The 25,198-nt window shown below is 42.0% G+C and overlaps 1 protein-coding gene across 5 annotated transcripts in view; it reads left to right on the top strand.

Moving 5' to 3' along the window:
* Positions 1-25,198, top strand: part of AMBRA1 (autophagy and beclin 1 regulator 1) — a 135,834-nt gene that overhangs the window by 94,189 nt on the left and 16,447 nt on the right. For all 5 annotated transcript variants that reach the window (XM_075030779.1, XM_075030777.1, XM_075030773.1 and 2 more), the window contains one exon: positions 12,253-12,392. In XM_075030779.1, coding sequence (XP_074886880.1) covers positions 12,253-12,392 — 140 coding nt within the window. The remainder of the gene's footprint in view (positions 1-12,252; positions 12,393-25,198) is intronic.

Raw genomic sequence — 25,198 nt, 5'->3', positions numbered from 1 at the left:
TTTCTATGTATGTGACAGGGTCACAACTAGACCAGTTTGAATTAATTTGGTTAAAGAGCCTTCCTGTGGGATGATGTTGAGTATTTTCAACATTCTTGTGTGTTGTTGGTCATCTGTGTGCAGTCTGTAGGACCAAGCTTGGAAAACAATAAACTGTTAATCTTGTAAATACTATTCCTTCATCTAGCTGTAAAAAATTAGATCACCTACAGATATTTCTTCTGTCATGAGTTTTGCAATAAAACTGCTCCATGAGTTTGTAGTACTTTTCAAGGCATGCAAAATGAAAATAGAGCTTTAAGTAGGAAACTTCATAATATTCTTAGCACACTGTCTTTACAATGACTGACGTATTCATATTCAGTTGAGTAAAAAACCTGTTTGCAGCTTGGCCAGCATGCAGTATAAAAAGGTTTAAGAAGCTTGGTGAAACTGTATTTTTCAATCTCTAATTTAATGTGTGCATTACAGAGAATCAGAAAGCATCTTTGTTGCCTCTGTGGCAACAGCTTGTAATACATAGCAATTGTTACTCAACTTCTTAACTAAAAATAAGTCATAGCCATGTTCTGAAGCAGGGCTTTGAGGATGTTTTAATTTTACATTACTCACAAAACTCCCAAGAGAGAAATTAAAGAGAAATGCTACATCAGATTCTATGAAGATTCTTGTAAGTTGTCTTACAATTGTTCTTTCCTTCCCTGATGCCTTTCTATTTGCAATCAATGAAATGGGAGACTAGGGCTTGGCAATGTGGCCTATAAGTCACTGCAAATTGTGGCAGCCTGCTGAGGAGTGAAATGCAGTGATTATTTCTGCTTCCAGTTAACTCCTCCTCCACATCCTTCACTAGCAGTCAGTGGAATACATGTTTCTATTCCTCAGAGAGTTTCCTCCATCTTGCTGTTGAAATAGAGGCTTTGAAGATGCAATTAATTAGTTTTGTTATGTGAAACTCCAATCCATTTAATTGCACCTAAAAATTCACTGGCTGCTGGTGTAATTTTCAGAGTTGGAGAGAAATGTTCTGTCTGAGAACTACAGCACTTTTGGACTGTACTAAGGAGGATTTTGGTTATACAAGTGTGCATTGTCTATATACATCTTGCTTCTAATATTTCAGAGAGATCAGGTAGAGTTCTACAGGTCAGGGTTGACATGATTTGACAGTTATGAATTCTGTTCAGAAATGGAGTAAAAGTAGTGAATTGTCATCCCATATGGTAGTCATGAGCTAAAGGTTCATGCTCTTTCTGTTCACTCTCTTCAGATTGATCTGCTTAGCATTTCAGATGGAAACCTGGCTTTGCTAAAGAACAAGTTTCATTTTCAGACTGAGGCTTAAAAAGCTCTCTAGTAGTGTTGACTTTTAATAAGAGTGGTATGCATAAGCTTCATTTTTTTGTTGTTGTGTTTGTGGCTTGGTTTTTTTTGCAAACCTAGCTAACATCTCTGAAATTTATCTGTAGCTGGAGAGTACAGGTGAGGAGTTGCTTTTAGCAGATCTCTAGCTTGGAGTGGTACAGGTAGCAATGGTACTGGGAATTGTCTGGAAATATTTGAGTTTCAGAGATGGGAGAAAGGACTCCAAATGTGGACTAAGAATAGGTTTTGCAGCCTATTTTGAAAGCACAGGTGGAGCTGGTCTCCAAATAAAGAGGATCTGTTTTCAAGCTGCTTGGGTCTAGGGTGATTTCTGAATTCACATGATTCTAAGAGTATACAGCGGTTAAAGAACTTAGAAGAACATGAAATTAGAAACTTGGTCAGAGTTGAAGTTCATTAGAAACATAGAAGAGTAAGGATCATATTGCCCTAGATCTGTTAGCAGTGGATATTAGTGAGAAAGGCGGCCAGAAGGTAGTTTTATTTCTGGCATTTGCAAATCTGATGCCCTTGCAATGTTTAATGTTTTTCATTTTACCCAGAGGAAGCTAACTCTGAAATATCAGAAAAACATGATTACTGTAATCCAAATTAAAATAAAACTTGGAAAGGAGCTTTTAAGCTGAGGATACAAAAAGTGAGGTAGTTGATAGAAAAATTTGATTGACATGAATCTGAAGAGCAAATCATGCAATTTGTGGGGATAAGGTGACTTAACCAAGTCCCATCTCAAATACAGCATTGTGCTTTGAATCTGGAAGGAAATTCAGGCTGTGGAGATCCGGAATTAGCTCGTGACAAGACTACCGGTATTTGGGAAACATCCTGATGAAGTAGTCAGTCAGTAGCCTGGATGGAACAAAATACATGTACGCTTCCATTGTAAACAAATGGAGAATTCCTAATCCTGCAGGAAGAAGGGCCTGAAGCAGAAAGGCACACGGAGTTTTAGCACAGAGCCAAACTTTTTTCAGTTTATTAACTCTTAACGAGGACGATGCACAGACTATGTGAGAAGATGCACAATTTTACTGAGTGCTGTTGTCTTCTGAGCTTCATGCAAGTGTCAGTGGAGTGTATCCAGTGTGGTTTGCAGAGGTCACTGCCAGACCTCGTTGACTCACTGGATGAGCTGTGAATGCTCCTGCAGCCATAAGCAAAGGGCCTTTAAGCCTGAAAGCAAATGGCCGTGCACATTTGCTTCACTGGGGCGCAATTTACAGTTTTGTCAGAACTCTTGATAATGTGAAAAGAAAATTGATTAGGAAAATATGTGGAGATGGCTTATTGTAACACATTACCTGCAGTGGTTCTGTTCCTATGAACTAACATACTTCTGAAAACAAGCGCAGTTTGCAAGAGAGAGAGTACCAACCTCTTGCTATGTTATTGACAAAGAATGCTTATTGGTGTGGTCCCTTGTGTCTCCTTTCAAGAGAGATTTTGACATCTTCAAGGCAACTGGGGGAGCTTCTGACAGCTCTGTACAGTAGAACTGCAAATAATACATCCAATTACTGCCCAAAGAAATTTCTCACTGCTGGCAGAAGTTGAACCAGGTAGATGTTTCTTAGACTACCAAAAGTCCAAGCAGAGTCACAGACTGCAGGTACTTGTTGATACTAGGAAGAGGAGGGCATGGGGACAGAACCCTTTTCTGACTGATAAGGGAAATCCCTCCTTTTAATACAAAGTGGAGCATAATAGTCTGGTTGAGGCCAAATAGTTTTATATGCTCTGTGTATCAGCAGATTCTGGCAGGTATCTTTAGAAAAGCAGGGCATATCCAAAACCCATGTTGGTAAGCATGGCTTATGTAGGGTGCTGTAAGAAAGAGCTGTATTCAACATCATTGGAAAACGCAGTGCCACCTTGGTGTTGCAGTTGGCATGAAGATTTGCATAATGCGCACAGTTGAGTTTAGGTGCAGGAATGGTATGTTGTAAGAGTTAGTTAAATTGCTATCTTGACCAATTCACCTGTGTCTGCATGAAGGCTGCTAAGACAGAACTTACAAGAAACTGTAAAAACTTAAAACTCGTTAGGATCCCTTCATAAATATTGTGTTAATATCTCATGCGATGGTTAAACATGGGAGCAGTGTCAGTTTTAGCAAACTGGTGTGAAGGAAAGGCAAATGACATCTATTCAGGATGTTTTTACTTCATGGGATGTGAAGCTGAGAGCCAAGACCTTTTGTTTAATATGGGGTCCAGTATTAGGAGAGCTGAGCTCTTGCAGTTCAGGTAAGGCCTTGAGCCCATTTGCCCCACAGTAGCTACTGTTAGCTTTGGTGCGGTTGGGTCCATAGTAACTAGATAGAAGAAATTACAGCAAATTGAGATTATTTATGTGCAGTCATCTTGCCAAGTCAGGTAGGGGGAAGGGAGCCAAGGTGAATTATTACCAGATTTGCACTAAACCAGCCATGGGCTGAGAAGAGGTTTGCAATTTCATGAAGACTTTTTTTTCAGTACTACTTCTTACCGTCTTTCTTGAATTAAATTTAAGCCAACTCTTTCCTCCAGTATTTATTCCTTCCAGACGTGTAGGCAGCTGGATGACAGCCTCTTTTCACCTAGATGAGGATGCGTGTGGCTCTGTCATCAACATATTGTTGACATTTGATCTTGTATGCTGTTCTATTGAAGGCTCAGCAGACAGAGAGCAGGGTGGAATGGCAGCTATGTGCAAATCCTTTGCTCTTGTCATTAGATCTTTAACATATTGTAGATTTTGCTGTTACAGTCTTAGCATGACATTTAATGGGGAATTCACAGGTACTGTTTTTGGTTTGCAGTCTGAGTTAAGGGCAAAAATGAAGAAGCTTGTCATTCCTTTTGCCATAGAAGTGATGATATTTTTATTAGATTTGTTCCAGCATTGAGAACTGTTGGTGATTTTTGCAAGAGATAGCAATAGCTGGGGGCACAGTCCTGTTTGCACAGTTCAGTTCACTTGTGCATCTGCACTGAATATATACATATCTGTCTTCTGTCACGCTAACATCCCCTTTGGCATTCCTGTTTCTCTCCTTTCATCTGTTCCAACCACACGCATGCACAATTGAAAGGACAATTGTTTTGTTTAGCAATTTCTTGCTTACTCAGCCCTAGGTTTCAGATCCAGGCTTGGACCAGTCCCCTAAAGGGCTTTTTGGAGGTATTACCCTGGTTTTGCAGCCTTTGGGAGATGGGTAACAAATTAATGAGCCACTTCACTGCAAGTGTGTTACTTTCCTGAGTGAGAGCTTTGTTACCTGAGATGATCCATTTCTTCCTAAGACCTAGTTCTAGTTAATGTTAAGTTTCCCACTAGTTATCTTAAAGCTCTTTCTCAAGTAGTAGTTGCATGGCAGGCTTGTGAGATAAAGTACCAGCTGATAATGCCAAGAGCTAGCCTAAAGAAAGAAAGGGTGTGCTATAATGAGACTTCTCCTGATTTGAAAGATCAGCGATAAATTACGGGATCAAGTATGGTCAGGAAGAACCAACGATGTTTTACCTTTGCAGAAAGTTTCTCAGTCCATCCAACAGAAACTCCTGGTGCTGACCTGTTTTAGGAATTGGATCAAGTATCATCAGTTAAGGTTTCAGTTGTTGCTGAAAATTAAGGGTTAGTTCTCATTTAATTCACTGTGGGTCAGAAAGCAAAGCTAGGATTTTCTACACTAACAACAGGTGCAGAAAAAGGCAGAAAGAGGTTTGTTGTAACAGTAAAGACTGAAGAAGAATTTCATATATGATCCTATTACATCTGGGGAAGATAAATGGAGTTGAAAGAAATTTTGTTTGTGCTGAGCATTGATAAGATCCATTTGAGGATAAGACTGACAAATCCAAAAAGATAAGTGCATTATTTTTTGCTTCTTCCATTTTAACAGAGAAGATCTAATGGAAAGACGTTTATGTTGTTGGCAGGAATCAGCTGTGGGGGAGGGGTTGAGAGCAGCATAGACCAACCTGCCTAATAAGAGGAGACTAGGAGCAAAAAAGTAAATTTTTTCCCATCTGATCATGGGAAATGCATGCCTTTTTCTTTGCATCTGCGTATAGATACAGAAAGGAGACCCCTTCCAAACAAAGGCGAGACTTGCCTTGTTTCAAAATGCTGATATACATTGTCTTGTGAATAAATGTATTGAGCCTTTGGTCAGTTATCCCAAGGAGTGTTTGTTTTGCTTTGCATTTGTCTGCTTTAGACGAGCTAGACTTGAATTCTGCTGCAGAGGGCTCTGGGGTTTGTGGCAGTGCAAGGCATGAGCCTGAATTTCAGCAGCTTTTTTGAAATTCATTAATTAATAGAAGGCAGAGTAAAGAATGTAATCTAAGCAAAAAAGGGATAGTGTTATTTATTAAGGAGATCAGGTTAGGATGTCTGTTTCTTATTATGCTTCTGGACCTTAAAAAGCCACAGACTTGTTTAAACTAATTGGCAGCATTATAGAAGTCAGTGATGCAGGTGGCTTCCTGGCAGCTGAGCAAAGGACATACAGTGCTTTCAGTGGAGTGGTAGATACTTTATAGCAATTTATCTGATACCCTGGTGGCAGAGGTGAACTAGTTAACGCATTGACATTAAAAAAAAAAAAAGGGTAAGATTTTTCAGTAGCAACACACTATCGTGGGTAAGGCAAAAAAAGATAAGGAATTGATTTAGGTGCTCTTCAGTCTCAGTGAGATGCTTGCAATCAAAAAAGATGTAGTGAAACTTCTGAAACTTGAAGTTCTTATTCAAGGTCAGATTGTGGAGCAGCATATGAAGGGCAGATGGGGAAATGCAAAGTGTGTGCAGTCCTAGTTGTACTGCTGCTGGTTTTGGTCTGCTTACGCCTTCATCCTGTCGCTGCACCTCATCTGCTGCTCTGGCAAATACAAGTGCAGTTTATAGTTTTCTGCATATGTTTTAATGCTCTTTGAGTAGTTTCAAATTGTACATAGGCTTTGCTTGGAGGTGTGCTTTCAGTGAACTTAATACAGTGTTGTGGATTGGCTGTGCTTTTAGGACTGCATCAGTATTACATAATTCATGTGGCTTAGTTTGCTAAAGTGCATTACAAAAGAGGTACCTGTGCTGGCCAGAGGCTCTGGTATAGTTGCAGTTACATTGGCAAAGCTGTGTAGCCTCCACCATTACTTTGGTGGTATAACCTGTATCCATATGAAGAGCACTTTGTTTACCAGCATAAACTTTACATCTGTGCAGGTGTGAGGTACAAATCTTGGCTGCCAGTACAGCTATACCTATCCAGCAGAGATCAATGCTCCTTTCTGAAGCTCTTTTCTCTGCAACCCAGGTCGGAGTAGCTGTGAAATTGTGGATTTTACCAGTCCTCCCAGTAAGAGGTTTCTGTTGGGTTTAAGCACATTCAGTGTTTCTCTTCCTGCACGTTTTCATGGTCAGTCAGCCTCTGGTGACAGCATCAATTCAGTTGAAAATTAATAATTACATTTTAGGCTGGTGCCTTATAAACCCACCTAATTTGCTCCAGCCTTTTCTCTCCCTTTACCTGTCAGGATGGAGCTTCACGGATGACAAGACTTCCCCATGTATACAAGAGAACATCTGCACCCCCTCCCCACACAGTCTTTATCAAAGCTGATCTAACAGCCCAACTTACTGCATGGGCTAAGTAGAGGTAATGGCTTGAAATTTATTGGCATCTTGAAAGGCGATGCATCTAGTCGAGAGCAGAAATGTCTCTATTGAATTTAAAAAGATAAAAAGCAAGAGTTCCTGCTGAGTTTCCCTACCCGCTTGTGCCAACTTTCTCTTCTCCTCCAGCTTCAAAACATGTTTTTTCTTTCTTGAGTGCCAGAGCGGAGAAGAAAGGTCCCACTCTGCCAAACAAATAGTCTTCAGCACTCCCCTGCTTTTCATTGCTCTCCTTAGAGGTGGGAAGGCCTCGAGCAAAGAGACGGCTGTGCAGATGACATGGTGCCTCCGCTTTGGCCAGGCACAGTGCTGCTCGGATCAGGCAAGCGGTGCAGCACCGTTGCCAGCTGGCAGCAGTAGCACAGGCGTGGGGCAGCCTGCTGCTACTTCGATGACTGACAGGATCCTGGCGATTGCCCTGTCCAGCTTTTTAACGTTGGCATACCCCAGAGATGGAGGGGAAAGCTGGAATTTGAAGAGCGTTATGAAATAGCAGCAGCTTCCCTGGGACAGAGCAGGAGGGGAAGAGGGAAGCACTAGGTCAATAACTAGGACTTTGCAGAGCAGAGGCTTTTAGCAAAAAGTTTTCTTACCCCTCCAGGGCAGGTACAAATTAACTGTGTAGCTCAGTGCTTATGTGTTGTGCCCTGGGCCCCCTTCTTCCCACTTAAGTACAGCAGCTTGACATCGAGGAAGAGATCATCAGGAAAGATTCCTTGAGGCTGTTGATTGTCATGCAGCCTCGCCTGGCTCTCTGCCCTAAGTAAATACCTAAGCTTAATACCTAAGCGGTGGCTGTGACAGCTGCTACAGTACCGATGTGCCGCACTGACAGGTTGGAGGGGGAGCAGCAGCAGTGGACCTGAGGTGGCCTTTGCACTCCACATGCAGCTTGTTTGCTGAATATTTTAAGGGCCTATTTTTTTTCTTCTCCTCACGCTTTATAGCCCTGCTTTCTCTGGGCCATCTTCTCCCCTGCTGAATTCAGCATTGAAGAAGTGGCTGTGAAGTGATGAAATGAGCTTTAGGGAGTTCAGTAGATGATCTACATGCCCACTCCTGTTCAGGGAGGATGGAAAAGGCACACCAAAGAGATAAGCAGTCTCTTGTAGTGCAGTCTTTGAAAATAGAGAAGTGCAGACATAAATTACTCAACCAAATCTTTCCCCACACTTCGTGGTTACAGGGTTGTAGAATGGAAGCAACCAGCTGTTTCTTTAGTGAGTATTGCTTTCCCTTTGTATGAGAGTTGCCTTTTGTGTAGAAGCTTAGCTACCTAGACAGTCTTAGTATTTCTGCAGGAAGACTTCTTACCTTGCTGATGTCCCCTGAACTCTGAGGAGAGATGGAGTCCCTGAAATGATGGAAGACTTCTGGAATGTCCTGTGAAGTGTGGGGAGATCACCAGAGACAGGGTTTTCTACAAATATAAGCACAGGTCAAGCAACTGTCCTGTGTAATCCAGGCTGGGTTGTGTGGCCCTAAAGGGAAAGGGGTAGGACCCCTTGAAATGACATTTATATGTTTATGTTGTTGCCAAGAAGAGAACAGCTTGCTATACTTACATTGCCTGTTTGGGCTTAAGCTTCCTTAGGGATGTTCTGAAACTCCCACTCCTCAGACTGCACAGTGTTCATAGTTAGAGAAACATACCATACAAAACTCTATTTCAGAACAGCATTGGGAAACAAATGCAACTGCCAACTTCATAAAATGCTGAATCACCACATCTAATGGTGTGGCTATGTATTACTGAATTAGTAGTGTAGTGATGCTAAGAGTGAGTTTGACATTGGTTATGGTGAAGAGCCTGGAAGCTTGCCGTGACTGCTGGCAGTGATTATGGGCTGATAAAGTGTGATGCAGTACGATATCTCTCCTAAATGAAAATGCCATCCTATTAAAAATAAACTCTCTGGAGGCTGTGGTAGAGTGGGGTGGGGTAGGCACCTTAAAGATTAGTGGACTTTTGCAAGAGTGGTTCTAAACTGATTCCCGAACCCTTGGCCATCAATGTGGCTGTTACACATGGCCTGCAACTAGTCTGTGGACCAGCCCTAATGAAAGGGAGCTGGTGGATTATCAACTTCATGCATTTGTATTGCTAGTTTTAAGAGCATTTGAGGATTGGCAGCAGTTTCTTGACCTAGAAGCTAGAGAATCGTGTTAGTGTAGGATTCCTGTAATAACTTGAATATTATTCCTAGAAGTTTAGAACTACAAAGCATGGACAATCCCACTGGCAAAGAGGTGTGGTCACTCAGGAGTATGTTTTCAGGCCGGCTGCTTTGGTTGAAATAGCTCAGTAACTTTTTATAAGATTTAGCAATGGAAACAAAAAGACAAAAAAAAACAAATTCTGAAAGGAATTAGCTGTGATCTATGGAGAATAATGCTTCCTGGCAGGCTTCTGACCTTCTTTGAAGAGAAGGACCTGCCAATGTTGAAAGAACTTTTTTTTTCCCCCACTCTGTGGATAGAGTAGGGGGTCTTGCTAATGGATGCAATTGCAACAGCCAGTCTGTATGACTGCATCAGATTGATTAGCTGGGTCCTGGTTACCGCTGCGAGTGGTGATTATGCCAGTACAGCTGCTTTCTCTTTTTATGTACTAATTACCACACACACGGATGTCATCACCCTTAACACTGCATGGAGTTGTCCCATTAGCGTGGGAGTGGGAAGCAGCAGGGGGGGGAGCTCTTCGGTGTGACAAGCTGTTTAGAAGTGAATGGAGTGGAGTGGAGTGATGAAGCAACTACTTTTACGCAGAATTTTTAAGCCACCTTGTCTTTGAGATTCTGCCCTCAGCCAACATTCTTGCAGGTTGTCAGAACCAGACCCATGTCCTTGGCAGCACTTTCCATGGGGTGCTGTTCACTGCAAAGCACCTGGATGCTCAGCTGTAGCTAGCAAGTCTCCTCTCTTGGCATGGCCAGTCGTGGAGCCTGTGGGGCAACGGCTGTGCAAACTGACCTGCCAGCGGAGGAGAGCTTGCGACTAGCCCAGGAAGGCAGCTTCTCTAACTGTGATACCTTGCAAAGCCGTTCTCAGTAGCAGAGAAACCGTTTCTTTCTGACTTGCCGAAGAAGGATACGATGAAAAACCCTCGCAGTTCTTGAGAGATTTGAAATGCTTATTTTATGAATTTATGCTCCCAGCTCTGGTGACCCCTCCCTTTCCCCTCCTTCCTCCTTCTCCTCCAAATCCAGTCTTCCCATCTCAGAGTGCACCATAATCTCCATGGTAACAGGTGTTACCATCGTACATCAGATTTATTTCCCCCCCCCCCCGCCCCGAGCAAGCAAGGCAGGGAGGGAAAGGGACAGACATGACAGAAATGGGTAAGAGCTAGATAAAACCCTAAGGGCCTGTTCCTTCCATCCAAACACTGAGCTTCTCTGTATACACTAAATGCTGTGCTGAGTGATAGCCAGGGCGAAGAGTCAGCTTCTGTCACACAGAGAAATCCTTAAGGACGTTTTCTCCTCTGATGTGGCCTCCTCAGAGGAGAGGTTAAATGTGTTACTGACAAGGGGAAATAATGTAGCTATATTGTTTTGCTTTTACTTACTTTGTTTGCGTTACAGTGGTCAAGATGAAGGTTCTGGGTACTAGCTGTTGGAGGGCATACAGTTAAGTGGTCTCTGCCTCAGACTTCTCAAGTTAAATTGTCAAACAGACAAGATGTGGGGTGGGCAGTAGAGCTACAGAGAAAAACAGCCCCAGTTTCTTATACTAGCTGATGCCTCCCACCCTAATGAATTCTAATTATTAGTTCAGGCCACCGCAGTAGTGGTTGATCTGCGTTCCCATCTACCTTTATCCTGTTGTTCCAGCACATCCTCATTCCCTTCCCTGCTTCCTGGTCTAGCACCATCCCCTTTTCTGGGAAGTCTGGAAGAAAGGTTTTATGATGGATGGACAGTTGCCCACCAGAAAACATAATGAAAACTTATCTTTCACCTGGGACTTATCCCATTGAAAATCTAGATTTGAAGTCTGTGTTACCTGCAGTGATGGCAGGATAAATCCTAGATAAATTTCTGCAGAAATTCTGCTAATGATTTGGACTTGTAAATGCAGTCTTCCGCCATGACAGAATGTGCTCTGATGGCCCAGTACACGGAAGCAGCTTGTCCCTGTCTGTTCCTGGTAGCCAAACTGACTCATTACCTACCCCTCTTTCCACTTCCCATGCCTTTGTTTTTATGATCTACACGTGTCATTTTCTGGCTAAATGGAGTGTTGACAGTATACCCAGTTTTCGTTGCTGGATGCCAGGGTGCAGGAAAGCGTGCTGTACAAAAGGCATTAGCTTCTTGGAGTAGAAGGAGAGTATCTGCATAGGTATAATCTGTTCCGCTTCATTGTTCTTGCTTTTCAAGCCTCATATGCTTCAGAAACCAAGCTAGACCAGAAAGCAGAGCTTGCTATTGGTCCTTCATATGCACAGGGTTTTCATTCACATGCGTTAATGCAGCATATGGGAAGCACTGGCTTGCAGCCATGCTAACTACCTGCTGTCTTAACAGCTCTTCAGCTTCTTACCTTACTGCAGGTAAAAGGGATGGTGTTGGTAGGGGACCTGAACAGAGGGATTTCTTATTTGTGTACTCGTGTTATAACCTATGGATTTTGATTTTCCTTTGTGCACTGTTGGTGTGGGGGTTGATCAAACTCTGAAACATTTTCAGGAGGCTGTTTAAATGTTTAAAAAAGGAAAGAATTGTATGTTATTTTTGCATAAAGTTTGGTTTGCTTAATAGAAACAATAAACTTTTGATGCTGAAAGCCCATGTGCTTACCAGTTTCCTGTTCCAACCTAATGAGTTAAGACGAGAGGTGACGGCCAGAAGAGTCCCAGTTGTCCTGCTTTCTAATGACTATACCACTTGTGCCCATCACTTTAATTAGTTTGAATAGAAGGACTATGCAGTCCACTGAGTGACATGCAGATTCTCCTGGGAGCAGAATTTCTTCTGCTCCACAGCTGTGTGCCAGTCAGTCCATGAAACACTTAGGGGCACATACATGTCCTTTTCTAGCAGCTGCTTACTCTTGCTGCTGGATTAGTAGTTTCTCACAACATCCTGTAAAGTGACATGTCTCCTTGGCCAGCTGCACTGCTGCAGGGAGATTGAACGTTTGTTTGACCTTCCTTGGCTCTCCTGCTTTGTCCTGTCAAGTAATCTCCTGTTATTGTTTCAGAGAGTTTTCAACGTTCTGTACCCAATGCCTGCCGACCAGAGAAGACACGTCAGCATAAACTCTGCTCGCTGGCTGCCTGAGCCAGGCCTGGGATTGGCATATGGCACCAACAAAGGGGACCTGGTGATTTGCCGACCAGAGTAAGTGCTTGCTTTACATGGAGATGTAAAGAACTGCTTTGGCTGTTCTGTTCTTAGGGTGGTGGGGATGATACAGCGTTTCCCTGCCTGGAGCATTGTGCTTGAGGGACCCAAAAAGCCAACTCCCAATACTCTTTTGGACTGCCACAGCGTTTACCCGAGTCTCTTACAATCAATGTTTGTTTTGCTGATTATAAACTTCTGAGGCTGTTTGAAGTGCATCTCATTAGCTCATTTTATTTCCCATGTCTTTCTAGGCTCTCTGGATCCTTTGTTTCACATATGTCTAGTGCAGTGTCTTTCAGTCTCTCTGGACTTACGGACTTCTAAAAGCTTCCAATAAGAACAGCAAATTTGAGCTTGCTTTCCTCAGCTTTCATGGACCCTTTGGAGTCCGCCAACCAGGTTGAAAGCTGCTGACCTAGAGTTATCAAATACTTGTTACAGTGTTCAAGCATGAGATTCGATGAACTGCAAAGATTTTTGTCATGGTTATGAGCAAGCCAGTGAATTGGTTTGGTCCTCACTTGTAAGCCCAATGGTGAGACATGTAGACTTTAGCTCTCTTTTATTTATACAGTGCCATGAAGGGTGTAACTCTCCCTTTGTAAATGTGCAATTAAACACAAGCTAATTTAGCTGTGGTGTGACACAGATGATAATTGAGTATATGAGCAGTGAAACATGTATTGCTTTCAGTCTTCTTGGGGAGTCTCTGCACCATACTTCATTGAGACCCTTTTCTCCATTGTGTTGTGCAAGTGCTTCTTTTGGAGCGGTGTTTCTTTCATGCTGCAGGAATACTTTAGGAATTTCTCTGCTTCAGTTACTTCCTGGTACTAAACTACCTTGGTATTCTTTTGGGTTATGCGTTGCATGTTGAAGTTCCTTGTAACTGAAAAGCTGGCAGCTAGAAACTTGCAGCACTGCTGATGATCTTACGACATGCATGTGGACTCCATCTGTTGTGCATGAGATCAAGCATGTGGTGCCTGAGGAGAGTCATATGGTCAGTGTAGAACCACTATCTTAAATCAGAACAAATATATACAATTGTAATAGTGATTAATTTAGTACAGCCTTCTGGTGAAATCTGTGGTTGGAATTTGGATTGGACCAATTTCAGTAGCACAGAATGCCAGCGCTCTTCAAACAGCCCTCTTGTTCTCTTGAACATAATCTTTCATCAAAGTCTTATTTATACATGAAGTTCTACAAGATATTATTATGGAATAAGCTATAATCGTTCTCTTCCAGGATAAGTGGCTTTCTTCAAGAATAGTTGCTGTACTTTCTTAGCAGAAGAATTATTTAGGAATAATGGCTCTCTTCTTGAACTTGAGAGTTATTCTAAGTTATTTCCAGTATAGGGAAGTTATAAGATCTAGTCTACTGATTATGGCTCATGATATGAACTTGGACGAGAACACAGGGAAATGCAGTCTCCCTGAGGGTGGATGCTTTGATTGAATGCTGCAGAGTCGAGCTTGGTCTGGCTGTCCTGGCTTGCCACACCCCACATTAGGTGTCTATTCTGGTGCTTGCAGTAGCCCCAAGCTAAGTGGCATGTCTCTTCTTGGCACCTCATGAATTAAAGACACAACAGGAGCGCTTTCTTGTTATGTTATGGAAGCACTGTCAGTCCTTCTGCAACTTCTCTGTGAAACCTTCTTAGCTCACCATGTTGCTAACGCACTCTTCTATCTCCTTACTCCTGTTCCAGCAACAATCATGCACAATTCCAACAAAAATAAACTTTTTGTATACAAACATGAAACAAAGTGGCTTTAGAGGTGGAAGATTTATTGGTGTTTGACAAAAATGCTTCAACAGGTTTCCTGCTTGGTGGGTTGGAGTGACTGATGCTTCTGGTGATTATTGCAGACCTCACATGGACTGGTGGGTTCTTTTTGGAGCGGGACACCTGATATGTTCTGTTCTCAACTGCACCATTTTGTAGACGAACAACAGCCAGAGTGACTTACAAACCTCTGCATGAAGGTGTAGATATTCACCAAGCTGAATAATTTGCATTGAGGCTCTAACATCAGAACACACAAATGAGTGAGACTCTATCAGAGCAGAATTGGCTTGCAGCTGTGATGTCTGCCCCAGATCTACTCGGAAGATCCTCAGAGAAAGAAAACATCCTGACATGTAGATGCCATCTCAATACGTCTTGGCTTAATAGACTTGGTTTGAGGTTGGCATATCTGTTGACTTCAACTTGAGAAGTGAGGGAGAAAGATGAAAAATATTTGTGTAGTTTCCATACACAGTAATATAGAGGAAGAGAAATACTAAATAAAGGGTTCAGCAATTGATAGAGTACTACATGGGGGATAGCCTAGCAAACAGCAGAGATCAAGAAAACACTGTACTGCTGAAAACACCCCCACTGTTCTAATTTGGCAAAAAAACCTGTGGTCAGTAGCAAACAATGGAGATGGCTATAATTCCCTGGGTCTTTATTCCCATGTACAATGGAGGTGTTTGAAACCAAGTACTACAGAGATCACATAAACAGATTGAAATAGCAGCTGTGCCTCACATACAGGATTTGCAAAGCATGTGCTTAGGGAAAATGAGATGGGTAGACTGAAAGTACAAGCTGACCAAAAAAAAAGGCATAACTTGAAGCTCCATGGGCTCATAATGAGAGGCTATGCAAGTAGTGCTTCCAGAGTTCTAAAGAAACAGTAATTAAAATCAAACATTTTGAGCTATATTGCTAAGTTGGGGTAGCACTGATGGCAGGGGTTTTTTTGCAGATAGAAATGGGGAAGGTCAGGTTATGTTGGCAATCCATAATGTGAACTTGGTACACAGATTTATGGGGTGTATTTTGAAGGAAAGGAAAATTAAAGCCATGGAAAGCAGGATTGAATGCATTGTGATTTGACTAAGGTAGAGTATAGCAGGTTGGATACCTGACCTTGAGAATTTTATGTATTTATTTTTAATTAAAGGGTCAGCTAAGGACTTGCTCCAGGTCTAATACCTCTGCGTTTTAGTAAGGCAGTTCCCATGTTGGAACTACAATAAATCTAGTTAATTTGTAAAGAATTGGGATTAGAACAAGATCAGGTAAAGGCCTGGCTAAAGGAAAGAATACAACATGATTGAGAGCTGGAATCTGGTCACAAAAGAGGTCATTGATGGACTTCCTTAAGAACCTGTTCTGGGGCTGATTATTAATACTATTTACACTAATGCCTTGTAAGGGTGTACTGAATAAATTTGCAGAGGATGTGACATTAGCCTTGTCATTGCAGAGAAAGATCAGAGTATTGCCTTAGAATTGGATTGCCTTGAAAGTGACTGGAGCTATAGCAATGAGAATTTAATAGTACAAAGTGCACTTAGTGACTAATAACACTGAGCTCAGTACTTAAAATGACGGAGGAGGAGAAAGACCCGAGGTTTTAGTTGATCATAGGTGATTAAGCCATCAATATATGAGGCTGTAAAAACAAGAAATTTAGTTCTAGGATGAGACACAAGATGCTTAACAGCAGAAATAGCAAAATGTTAGTATCACTGTAGAAGAAACTAGATACGTGAGCTGGAACAGTTTAAAATTCACATATACATATTCAGAGCTGCCTTTGAACCGGTGCAGTAGTTAAGAGCAGCTGTTAGTGGGGTCAGTGGAGCATTTTTATCTAAGAAAACCTGCAGCTTAGGGTCTTTAGCAGGGCTAAAAATGAGGGGTAAGGAGGAGGTTATATAGCCTTCCATAAATCTCCAGAAAAGGAAGACTATTTAAATTTATATGCTTTTTATTAGAGAACAAAGAAGCATAAATTGACTATGACTAGGTTGTGGCTGCAAACTAGAGAAAGGTGGCTAACCAGCTGACTTCTGCAATAGCCTGTGCATTGGTTGGGTGGATGCAAAAGGCTTAGCTGTTTGGAGATGCAGCTCAGCTGGCTGGCAGAGCCAGGTGTATGACTTGAATACTTGTGACTGGGGTGGGACTGGACTGCTGAGCCATGAGGCAGTTTTCAGTATTTTGAACCCAAGGTCCCTGTCTAAACAGGTGTTGACAAGTTGGCTCTCAGAGCTGTTGTGCTGTAGGAAGGTGAGATGGTGACAGCAGTGTTCATCCACACTTGGAAATGCACCTAATGGGCCTGAAAGAAGCCTGTAAGAGACTGGAATTCATGAGCCAGTACAGTAGCTATGAGGATAGAATAAATGTTTTTATTAGCCAAAGATATAACCCCTAGCAGGGTTGCATTCTGGTGAGTAAAGGAAAGAAAGGGCATTGTGTACCTGCTTCCTTAGATTTCAGAGTGACACCCAGCTCACTAAATTGTGCTATTGAAAAGCATCAATTTGTTTTCTCTGCTTTTTATGTGATTAAATTGGAAGAAACTTTTAGTGTAACATTAGGAAAGCTCCTCCTTTCCCAAACACTCAAAGGCTGACCAACTTAAGTTGTTTACTAGTAAGTTAGTTTGAACATGCATGTGAGATACAGACTTGTATTGAAAACCCAGAGATCCCAATTATCAATGAATAAATACTATTCTGAGTAGGGATAACAAATAGCAAAGGTGGTGGAGCTGGTGTTCAGCAGTGTCTGTCTGTCCTTCGTGTTCTTTTCTTTTGCTTGTTTAGCTGCTGGTTTCACTTGCTTGCAAATAAAAAACCTATCCATCTTAGAGCAGGTCTCTCTAACCTGCTAAAAACTTTGTCTACTTTTCCTGCTGAATCACTGTCCTTTTGAGGAATGGTCTGTGTGAAAACCCAGGGGACTGGATTCCTGTGGGACAGGAACCCAGCTTTTGGAAGCAGCTTCTTCTGCAAGTGACCAACAGGACAAGCAATTTACTTTTCATGAGTCTGATCTTTCATTTTCTGAAAAAATCGTCAGCCAGCATATAAAAGGAGCTGCTGGGAGAAGGTTCATGGAAGTGACCGTTAGAGTACAAAGTGCAGGAAGCTGATATGAAGAAAAGCAAGTCCTGAAGGTGCATAGAATAATGAATGGAATTGAGTAGATCTTAAGCAGCGTAAGTGTCTTTGGGGGATGCTTCATGATTGTCTCGTTGCTTTTTAACCAATTGCAGTGATAGGCTGGAGCAAAGGTACTCAGGTCTGTGGTTCACAGGCAAGTCTGGCTGATAAGAGTTTTGGCCCTCAGATGTGGATTGGAAACAGGTTGCAGTCTGTATGAGGCTGTGAGAGCCTGTTCCTTTTTTGAGGGTCCTGTAGTTTACTCTTGTCATGGTTCACTGTGTAGATGGTTGCCAACTGATAGACTTGCATACATAGTAGATCATGAGTCTGCTGTCTGCTTGCACATGGCTTCACATTACCACATGGTAGTCTGTGTTTTTTTGGATGTAAGATGAGCTTGTGTTCAGTCCAGAAGCATGGTATCGAAAAGCTCTGAGGCTGTCGTGTTTTAAAGGGTGCGCACCATTGAGCTAAATCAAGACATTAAATTCATGACACTAATGTTCATTGGGAGAGCCGTGCCACATGAAAACAGGAATCCCTTTAGGTACACCACTTGAGGTAGTGTGCTCCACTTAGCAAATTAAGTGAACTACTATGTACTACTCGCTGTGGCCAGGAGGTCTGTTGCAGGAGATGGTACAGAGCAATATGAATTCCCCCCACCCGTCTGCTGTCCTGCTGCACACAACTTTTCTGTGTGGCTGCTAATGCTTTTTTAGCCCCCCCGCAAGGCTGCTTCTCCCCCACCACATGCTGCCTGACATCCACTGTAACTGTGACCAGCACTAATGCTCACTAAAGTTTTGTACGTCTTTCTTGGCTCTGCGTAGTTCAAGGTTTGATTCGGTTCCTGAATCTTTGGGTTTTGCAGCATGGAATGAAATCCACAATGTCTTGTACAGTAGAAACACCCCTACTGAATTAAAAAGGAATTTTTTTTTTTAGCGCTCATAACCTTTCCTATCCTGTCACGTTCTAACAAGAGCTTTCCCATTCAGAAACACCCGTGGTGGGGCTTCTCAAACGTTAATTGTCTTGTAGAACATGAACAGGTGAGACCGAAAGTGAGGAGGAACAGACTGCATGCTGCTTATTGCCCTTTGCTGGCTTCTCTTGTGGAGGACTGCCATGGGAGAAAGGCAGGGGGTCCAAATATCAGTTGTTCACCGTTTCATCTTGAGTGCCGTGCTCAGGAGCAGGTTCTGGAAGGGCTCAGTGCTCATGTGCTTTTGAAAATACTAATCCAAAACCTCAATGTTCTGGGAAAAGTGTTTCAAAACCAAGTGCTCAAAGCACCTTGTCTAGGGCTAGCTCTGTAATGCAGGCATCCACAAGAGAGGAAGGATTTCTTCAGCAGAGTGTCTGGTAATGGAATTAAAATACCCCCTGAAGTTGCATCTGGTTCAGAGGAGGAATCCCTTGGAATTCTCTCGTTGGGAAGTAGGTGTGGAGAGTTTCAAACTGATTAAGTGCTACGCGGTGTGCATATTTTAATTCTTTGTGGCAAGATCTGCCTCTAACATGAAATTATTCTGGGAAGATTCTCTCCATGATAAATTCCTGTGCTTTGCAGAGGATCATTGCAATTTTCCGACCCTGCCAATCCAGTTTTTTTTCCTCTGAGAATTGCGTATCCTCTCATCTAGTAATGGGGACAATGTGTCTGCATCTAGTTATCAGCGTTGGTAAAGAGATGGTAATCTATCCAGCTGCCTGGCGCATCATGTCTCTCTGCTGGCTGGCTCCATTCATCAGGCTCTTCATCCTCTAGCAATGATAACCCCCAGCAGCATAAGCCCTGGTGCATTGTTTGCCTTTTAAGAGTAGCTTCAGGAGGATGGAGTGAACAAAGAGACAGAAGGAGGAGCCATCTTCTTTCATGTGTAACCGAGGGATGTTAGCAACCCTGCGCAGGGAATGTTCTCACAACTGGTAACTGGGGCAGCTAGAGATACTGGTTATGTCTGGGTCCTCCCTGCAAATGGCCTCTTGAAAGGCAGCATCTGCACAGTGGCCTTTGACCATGGCTGAGTAAGTGAATGCATGTCCTGGACTTTTGCTGCCTGTTAACCACAAGATACATTGAATTTTCTAAATGAGGGTAAAAGGTTATTTTGTTTGATGAAAGGACTGAAAAAGGGGGAAGATGGCCGATTTTGCACTAAAGATACATCCTGAAAGCTTATATTTGGATTTTGTTATTCATGCATTTAAGAAAAAACTGAAATGAATTATTTCCAAATTGTGCAGGGAAGCCTTAGGTACCCTGAGTGCCAAGAGGCTCAGTCGTTGCAGATGCAAGAGAAGTAGCATGGTAATATGGAGGCTTTAAACAGTAGCTCCATTCTGATACTGTTTTTTATTCCATTTCTGTTTCTGTTTCTGTATGTGAATTTGATATCCAGGATGAATGATGGCATTAGGTGGAAGATGCCCTCATAAAATTCCACTTAATATGTCTATGAATCCTAGACATAAATTTTGAGAGCTGCTTTAAGTCTTCAGTTATTAGCAAGTTCATTTCCCTCATCCAATTCTTCGAGGTACACTGAAGCACTGACTAGTTAGTGACATTTATTTTCCACCATGAGAAAGGGAACTTGGTACAGAGCCCAGTGTTAAAGAAACTTCGCCTGCTGCTTACCGGTTTGTGTGCTATTTCACTGGGCTTCTGCAGGTCCTTACTGGCTCTCACGTTGGATAGCAATCTTTCTAAAAGCATGACCACTTATTCTAAGAACAGTTACCAGATGCTTCACTTATATCTATTCAGATCACACCTGCCACCTTTTCTTCCTTTACTTTTTTCTAATTCTATCTACAAAAGCAATTAAACTTCATGCAAGCAATTATTTGACTTACTGCCTACTGCATGTGGCTCACTCTTTCATTGTTTTCATATATCTTCCTTTTTTCTCTTTGTTACATGACTGTCTTTAAGGATAAAAGTTATGCTTAGGAGAGAGTAATTGTCAATTTAAGTATGGCTTTCTTTTTGAAGAATGCTGCTAAGTTGGCTTTTCTGGCCTTTTGTCACTTCCTCAGTTTTTTGTAATGTTAAAAATCAGGTATGAATGGCTCAAAAAAGTTAATTTTTTTTTTTTTTTTTCATTTTCTTAACGAGTGCAACTAGCTGCTATGTCTGGCTTCTTTCTTACTCCCTAATTGCATAAGTACCCTTGGATATATTTTAAGTGGAGACTTCAGAGAAAAAATTCAGTATCTCAGCCACTTTGAGTCATTATTGATTTTTGTCCTTAGCCTCACTGATGAATAGACCTTTTTTCATTCCAGTACCATGTTCTTCCTGTTTATTTTTAGAATGTCTTTTCCCTCTTTGGCAGCACCAGTCCATCCTGCTTTCTTATAACCTTTCTTTTCTCTGCAGGTCTATACTAGACCTTCCTTGTTTGGTTGTTTACTCCCTTGACTTTCCAATAAGATTATCTTTAATTTTCTCATCTTTGATCCAGTGTATTTGTGGAGTTTTATTTGTTGTCCCTTATGCCTGTGTTTTCTAGCAGGACTCTAGTGAATCCAGCTAGCAAATAAAACAGCCAACTTTTTCTTCATTTTCTTTCTCTTTTTTAAATGTTCAAGCTATCTGGTTCTGTAAATGGTCTCAAGTCAATGGCTACAAACTGTGAGTTATTGGAGTAATAACTGTGGATTTGGGTTTTTTGTCGACTTTTTTCTTCTTTTTTTTTTTTTTTTTTTGGAGCAGGTTTCCCCTGTGTGCTAAACAGAACACTTTTTGGTTGGCTAATTTCAAAGCTGCTGAAGATTAAAAATATAAAAGTTGGCTTGCCCTGTGGATCTCGTTGAGATTAGACCAAGCCAAGATCTTGGTTCTGAAGCTTGGTAGCTTTGTGTGTGCACATCACAATGTTCTATTAAAAAAAAAAAAAAAAAAAAAAAAAAAGCATTGCTGTGCTTGCTAATTTTAAATATTTATTTTGAAGTTGATTTCTCCCATTCCAAATGCAGTTTCCTGGTTTAGCTTGTTGGCATAAGAGTTGCAAAACAAGCCTACTTTGAAGTCGCCTTTGAATCAACGTAAATATTAGTTTCTGCTAAAATGCTGGTGAAAGTTCAAAGAAGACCAAAGAGTGACTTTGGCTCTCAAGACTTCTAGCAGTTTAAGATGTTTAAGGCCTTAGAAGGCTTAAGCAATTTGCACTCCCCCGAAGACTCCTAACATCCTAAATTGTCTAAGCCACTGGAAGAGCTGATAGATCATAAACAGCTTAAGATATTCTGAGGGTTCAAAGCTTATTTGGAGTATAGTCTGCCTATAATCACTTTAAGCAATTAACAAGCCTTTAGGTTTTTAGAGGAATTTAAGCAAGTTATCCATCTTTAGAGCTTGGTTTAAGGTGATACCAAGCTAAATTGTTCTTATTTAAGGAACTTAAAGCTCTGTGTTCTGGAATCTGTTATTTACCTTCTGAAGGATCCCTCTGTGCTACTTGATGTGGTTGGAGCCACATAAGTGAAGGATATCATGGAATACTGGCAAGATTTTGAGTGAGAAGAAAATCAGTGAAAATTCAGGAAATTATTTGGTTTATTTCTGCCTCGTTTATTCCAGGCTATTTTGTCTGGATGGTATGTTCTTATTCACATAAACATGCATTTTTTAAATAGTGCTAAAACTACTGTGTAACGCAGTAAATCATATGCAAAAATCTTACCAGTGTTGTAGGAGCAAATCATAACTCTGGGCCCACCTTGCTTGAGTGTTTTGTCCATTTGCTTCCAAATATTTTGCATTTAATGATGGCCTCAGCTTGCCCCCTCGAAATTGGGATATATCTCTTCTACATGTTGAAGCGGCTGATGTCTAATTACAACGTTGGTATTACGGGAGTCATGTTCAGGACTATAAAGGGTTCCTCTTGTTCTCTCAGGCACAAGTTACAACTTCTTCTGTCACACTGACAGTGGTGTAAAAAAGCTCTGGGAAAAGCTGCTTTAAAAAACTGTTGTGGCATTCTGGTAGAAGAATTGGTAGAAGCATGAAGGCTGTCTGTGAGGGACTTTTCTTGTCCTTATTCTCAACACAGGTTTTGCTGTGTAGCTTCATGTCCCTTAAGGGCAGCGCTGTCGACCTCAGTATTAGTTCTTGAGTCCCAAAATAATCTAACATCCAAACTTTCATACAAAGCTCTGTCCTGCTCTGTCACTGTCTTGGTGCTTGATTTCCATTTATCATTCCTCTTGAACATGTTGGAAGACTGATTCTTAATTTATGACTTTCTCCCTTAGAATGTAAGTCAAATTCCTCTTTAGCTTTCTGTGGTTTGTCCTCTGTGTCATGAGTCTGCTCATCTGCTACATGCAAACTGCTGGAACAGGCAAGTTACAAATGCTGACTCCTGGAAGTCACTTGGGTTTTAGCTGTGGTGACCCTATGGAGCAGAAGAAACGATCATGATCATGTTTGTGTTCTTCCTACTGTATTAATGTCTCTTCTCTTCTTGCTCTCTCTCTCTCAGGTATTTTAACAGCTTGGCTGACAGGTGACTCTCTCTTCCTTAGCTGCAATGTCACAATTTTGCCCAGGGAAGATGACTGTTAGAGGTGTGCCTGCTGTCTAAATCTTATCCACTGGCTGCAAGAGCCTGGGCTGTATCCAGTTTTAGTTGCCTACTGGTGGGCAGAACAAACTTGTGCATGTTCATGCTGTTGAGGCAGAAAAGTGTTATTAGCTACTAGTGCCTCCAAATTTATAAGGCTGGCCTCATTTAAATGGTGTGAGTTTGAATAGAGCTTCTTCAAAATCCCACTGTTCAACCTAGCTGACACGATCAAATAAACAGGACCGGTCGTCTTGCATGGTGTTCTGAGTTGAGTTGGCATCCCCCCTGAAGCAGGCACATGGCTACCAGCTGCACCAAGCTGCTTGCTGTCCTGCTTCTGCAGCACCTTTGGCGATTCAAGTAGGTGTCAGGATGTGTTTCTGCATGGTTGCTGGTTTCCAGGTGGGCGAAGCTTGCAGGATTCTGGAGTATCAGCTGGCTGTATCAGTGTAGAGAGTAAAAATGCACCCGCTGCTAGTTCCAGAGAAGGGGTGACCTTTCCATCGTTCTTCTGAATGTGATGAATAGGATAATTTCCTATGTCACTTAAATGTCTGTGTGGTTGTTAATCGTAAACAGCAGATCTTGTGGTCTGTACAACTTACCTTGTTAGGAATTCTTATACTTGGGTCTCATGAGCTTCCCCTGGCTAGTCATACGTGGGCTGTACTCCAGGGACGTGCTCTGAAATAGTCCGGTATCAGTGAAGCTGCCACCTTGGTCTAACGGGATTACTGCCCAGCAGAGCTACTCCAGGAATCCCATTTGCTGATTCCATACAGTTTGCACTGCAGCCAATTTTTACTTTGATTTGTCTCTGCACGTGGTTCATCGCCTGCACAGAAAGCTAAATATTTATGAAGTAGAGTGTTAGAAATGATTGTTTTCCTATCCAGGCAGCTGCTGGGAGTGCCAAACTTTGCCTTGTACTGACAATACCGTTGCCTAGCTAATCATGGGAGCCAGGGATGGGCTTGCTGTGCTGATCATCACACGCTGGCAGAAGAGATAATGAGCTGCTGACAAGGATGCATCTGGAATCTGGCCAAGCATTGCATTGTGTGAGATACCATGTGCTGCTTCTTTCTTCCCAAACAAGAACAATGGATTCCTGTTCCTTAGCATAGTGTCACCTTGCTCTCTGTAGCTCACTGTATTTCCTTGATATCGTTTGAATGGTTTAAGAATGGCAAGTTCACACAAAGGGAGTAGAGCATGTCTTGGGGAATTCAAATCCTTTGTCAACTAACCTGGTTTTGTATGCTTGTTCTTGGTGATCTTGAATGGACAGTATATTTCAGAAATCAGCTTTAAAGAGTAATTTCTTCTGTTGAGAAAGCAAACCTTGGCAGCATGAAAATCAGATACTCGCCTAGCTGTGTGCTGCATGGCATTGCTTTGCAGCTAGTCTTCTCAGTGTTGGGCTTGCCACAATCTTCATGGTAGTAATGGGGTTGTGCTGATATTTTTAGGTGGGATTGCAGGCAGCAGTGTCTTAATCAAAATTTAATTCCATGCTGTAGCAGACAAGCGTGCTACTTACTGTTGGGCCTTTCCATGAGGCAGGATTTGAAGGAGAGCAGCAGATTTGCCCATTGTTGCTACCTTCTTCAATATTGGGGATGGTTTAAGTGAAAAGATAGTCAGTGTTATTTATGCAGTCCTGGACATGCATACCCTACTTGCAAATTTTTGGTTTTTTGTCTTGCCATCTTGCTGCTGAGCTGTATTGTTAGGTAGAGTGGGGGAACTTTTGTCCTAATCCCTCCTCCTCTTCAACTCCCAATTTTGGATATTCCAGCTAGGGGGTTACCTAGATGTCTAAGTTGTTTTGTGCTGACCTGTGCTTTGTCAGTTTACTTTTCAAATACTGGTTAAGCCAATGCAGTAAATCATATTTCAGCTTTCTTGTCACGCATGAATAATTTTGTCATTAATTCCTATGGCTTGGTCCTAGTTTTTTCAGGGGGACATACCTGAGCTGTGTAGGTAATACCTCCATGCAGAGGAAGAGGCTGTGCTGCCTAAGTTGTTGGCTTTTGGTACTTAACAGGCTCCACTCTGAATCCTTATTCGACTTTCAGCAAAGCATGCAAATCTGTGCCCTTCATCCTCTCCAAGCTCATTAATAATGTGAGCTGGACACAGGCATGAAGGAAAAGTCCATCTCGGAACAGATCCCTGCTGGGAAAGCCAGGCTGTGAGCAGCTCTGCATTTAAAAAGTTAATGGAAATTTCCAGGGAGGGCTTAGA

Source organism: Buteo buteo, chromosome 6 (assembly GCF_964188355.1).
Source record: "Buteo buteo chromosome 6, bButBut1.hap1.1, whole genome shotgun sequence".
Classification (NCBI taxonomy): domain Eukaryota; kingdom Metazoa; phylum Chordata; class Aves; order Accipitriformes; family Accipitridae; genus Buteo; species Buteo buteo.
The sequence above is the reverse complement of the archived record's forward strand: the minus strand, read 5'-3'. Positions and strand labels throughout refer to the sequence as shown.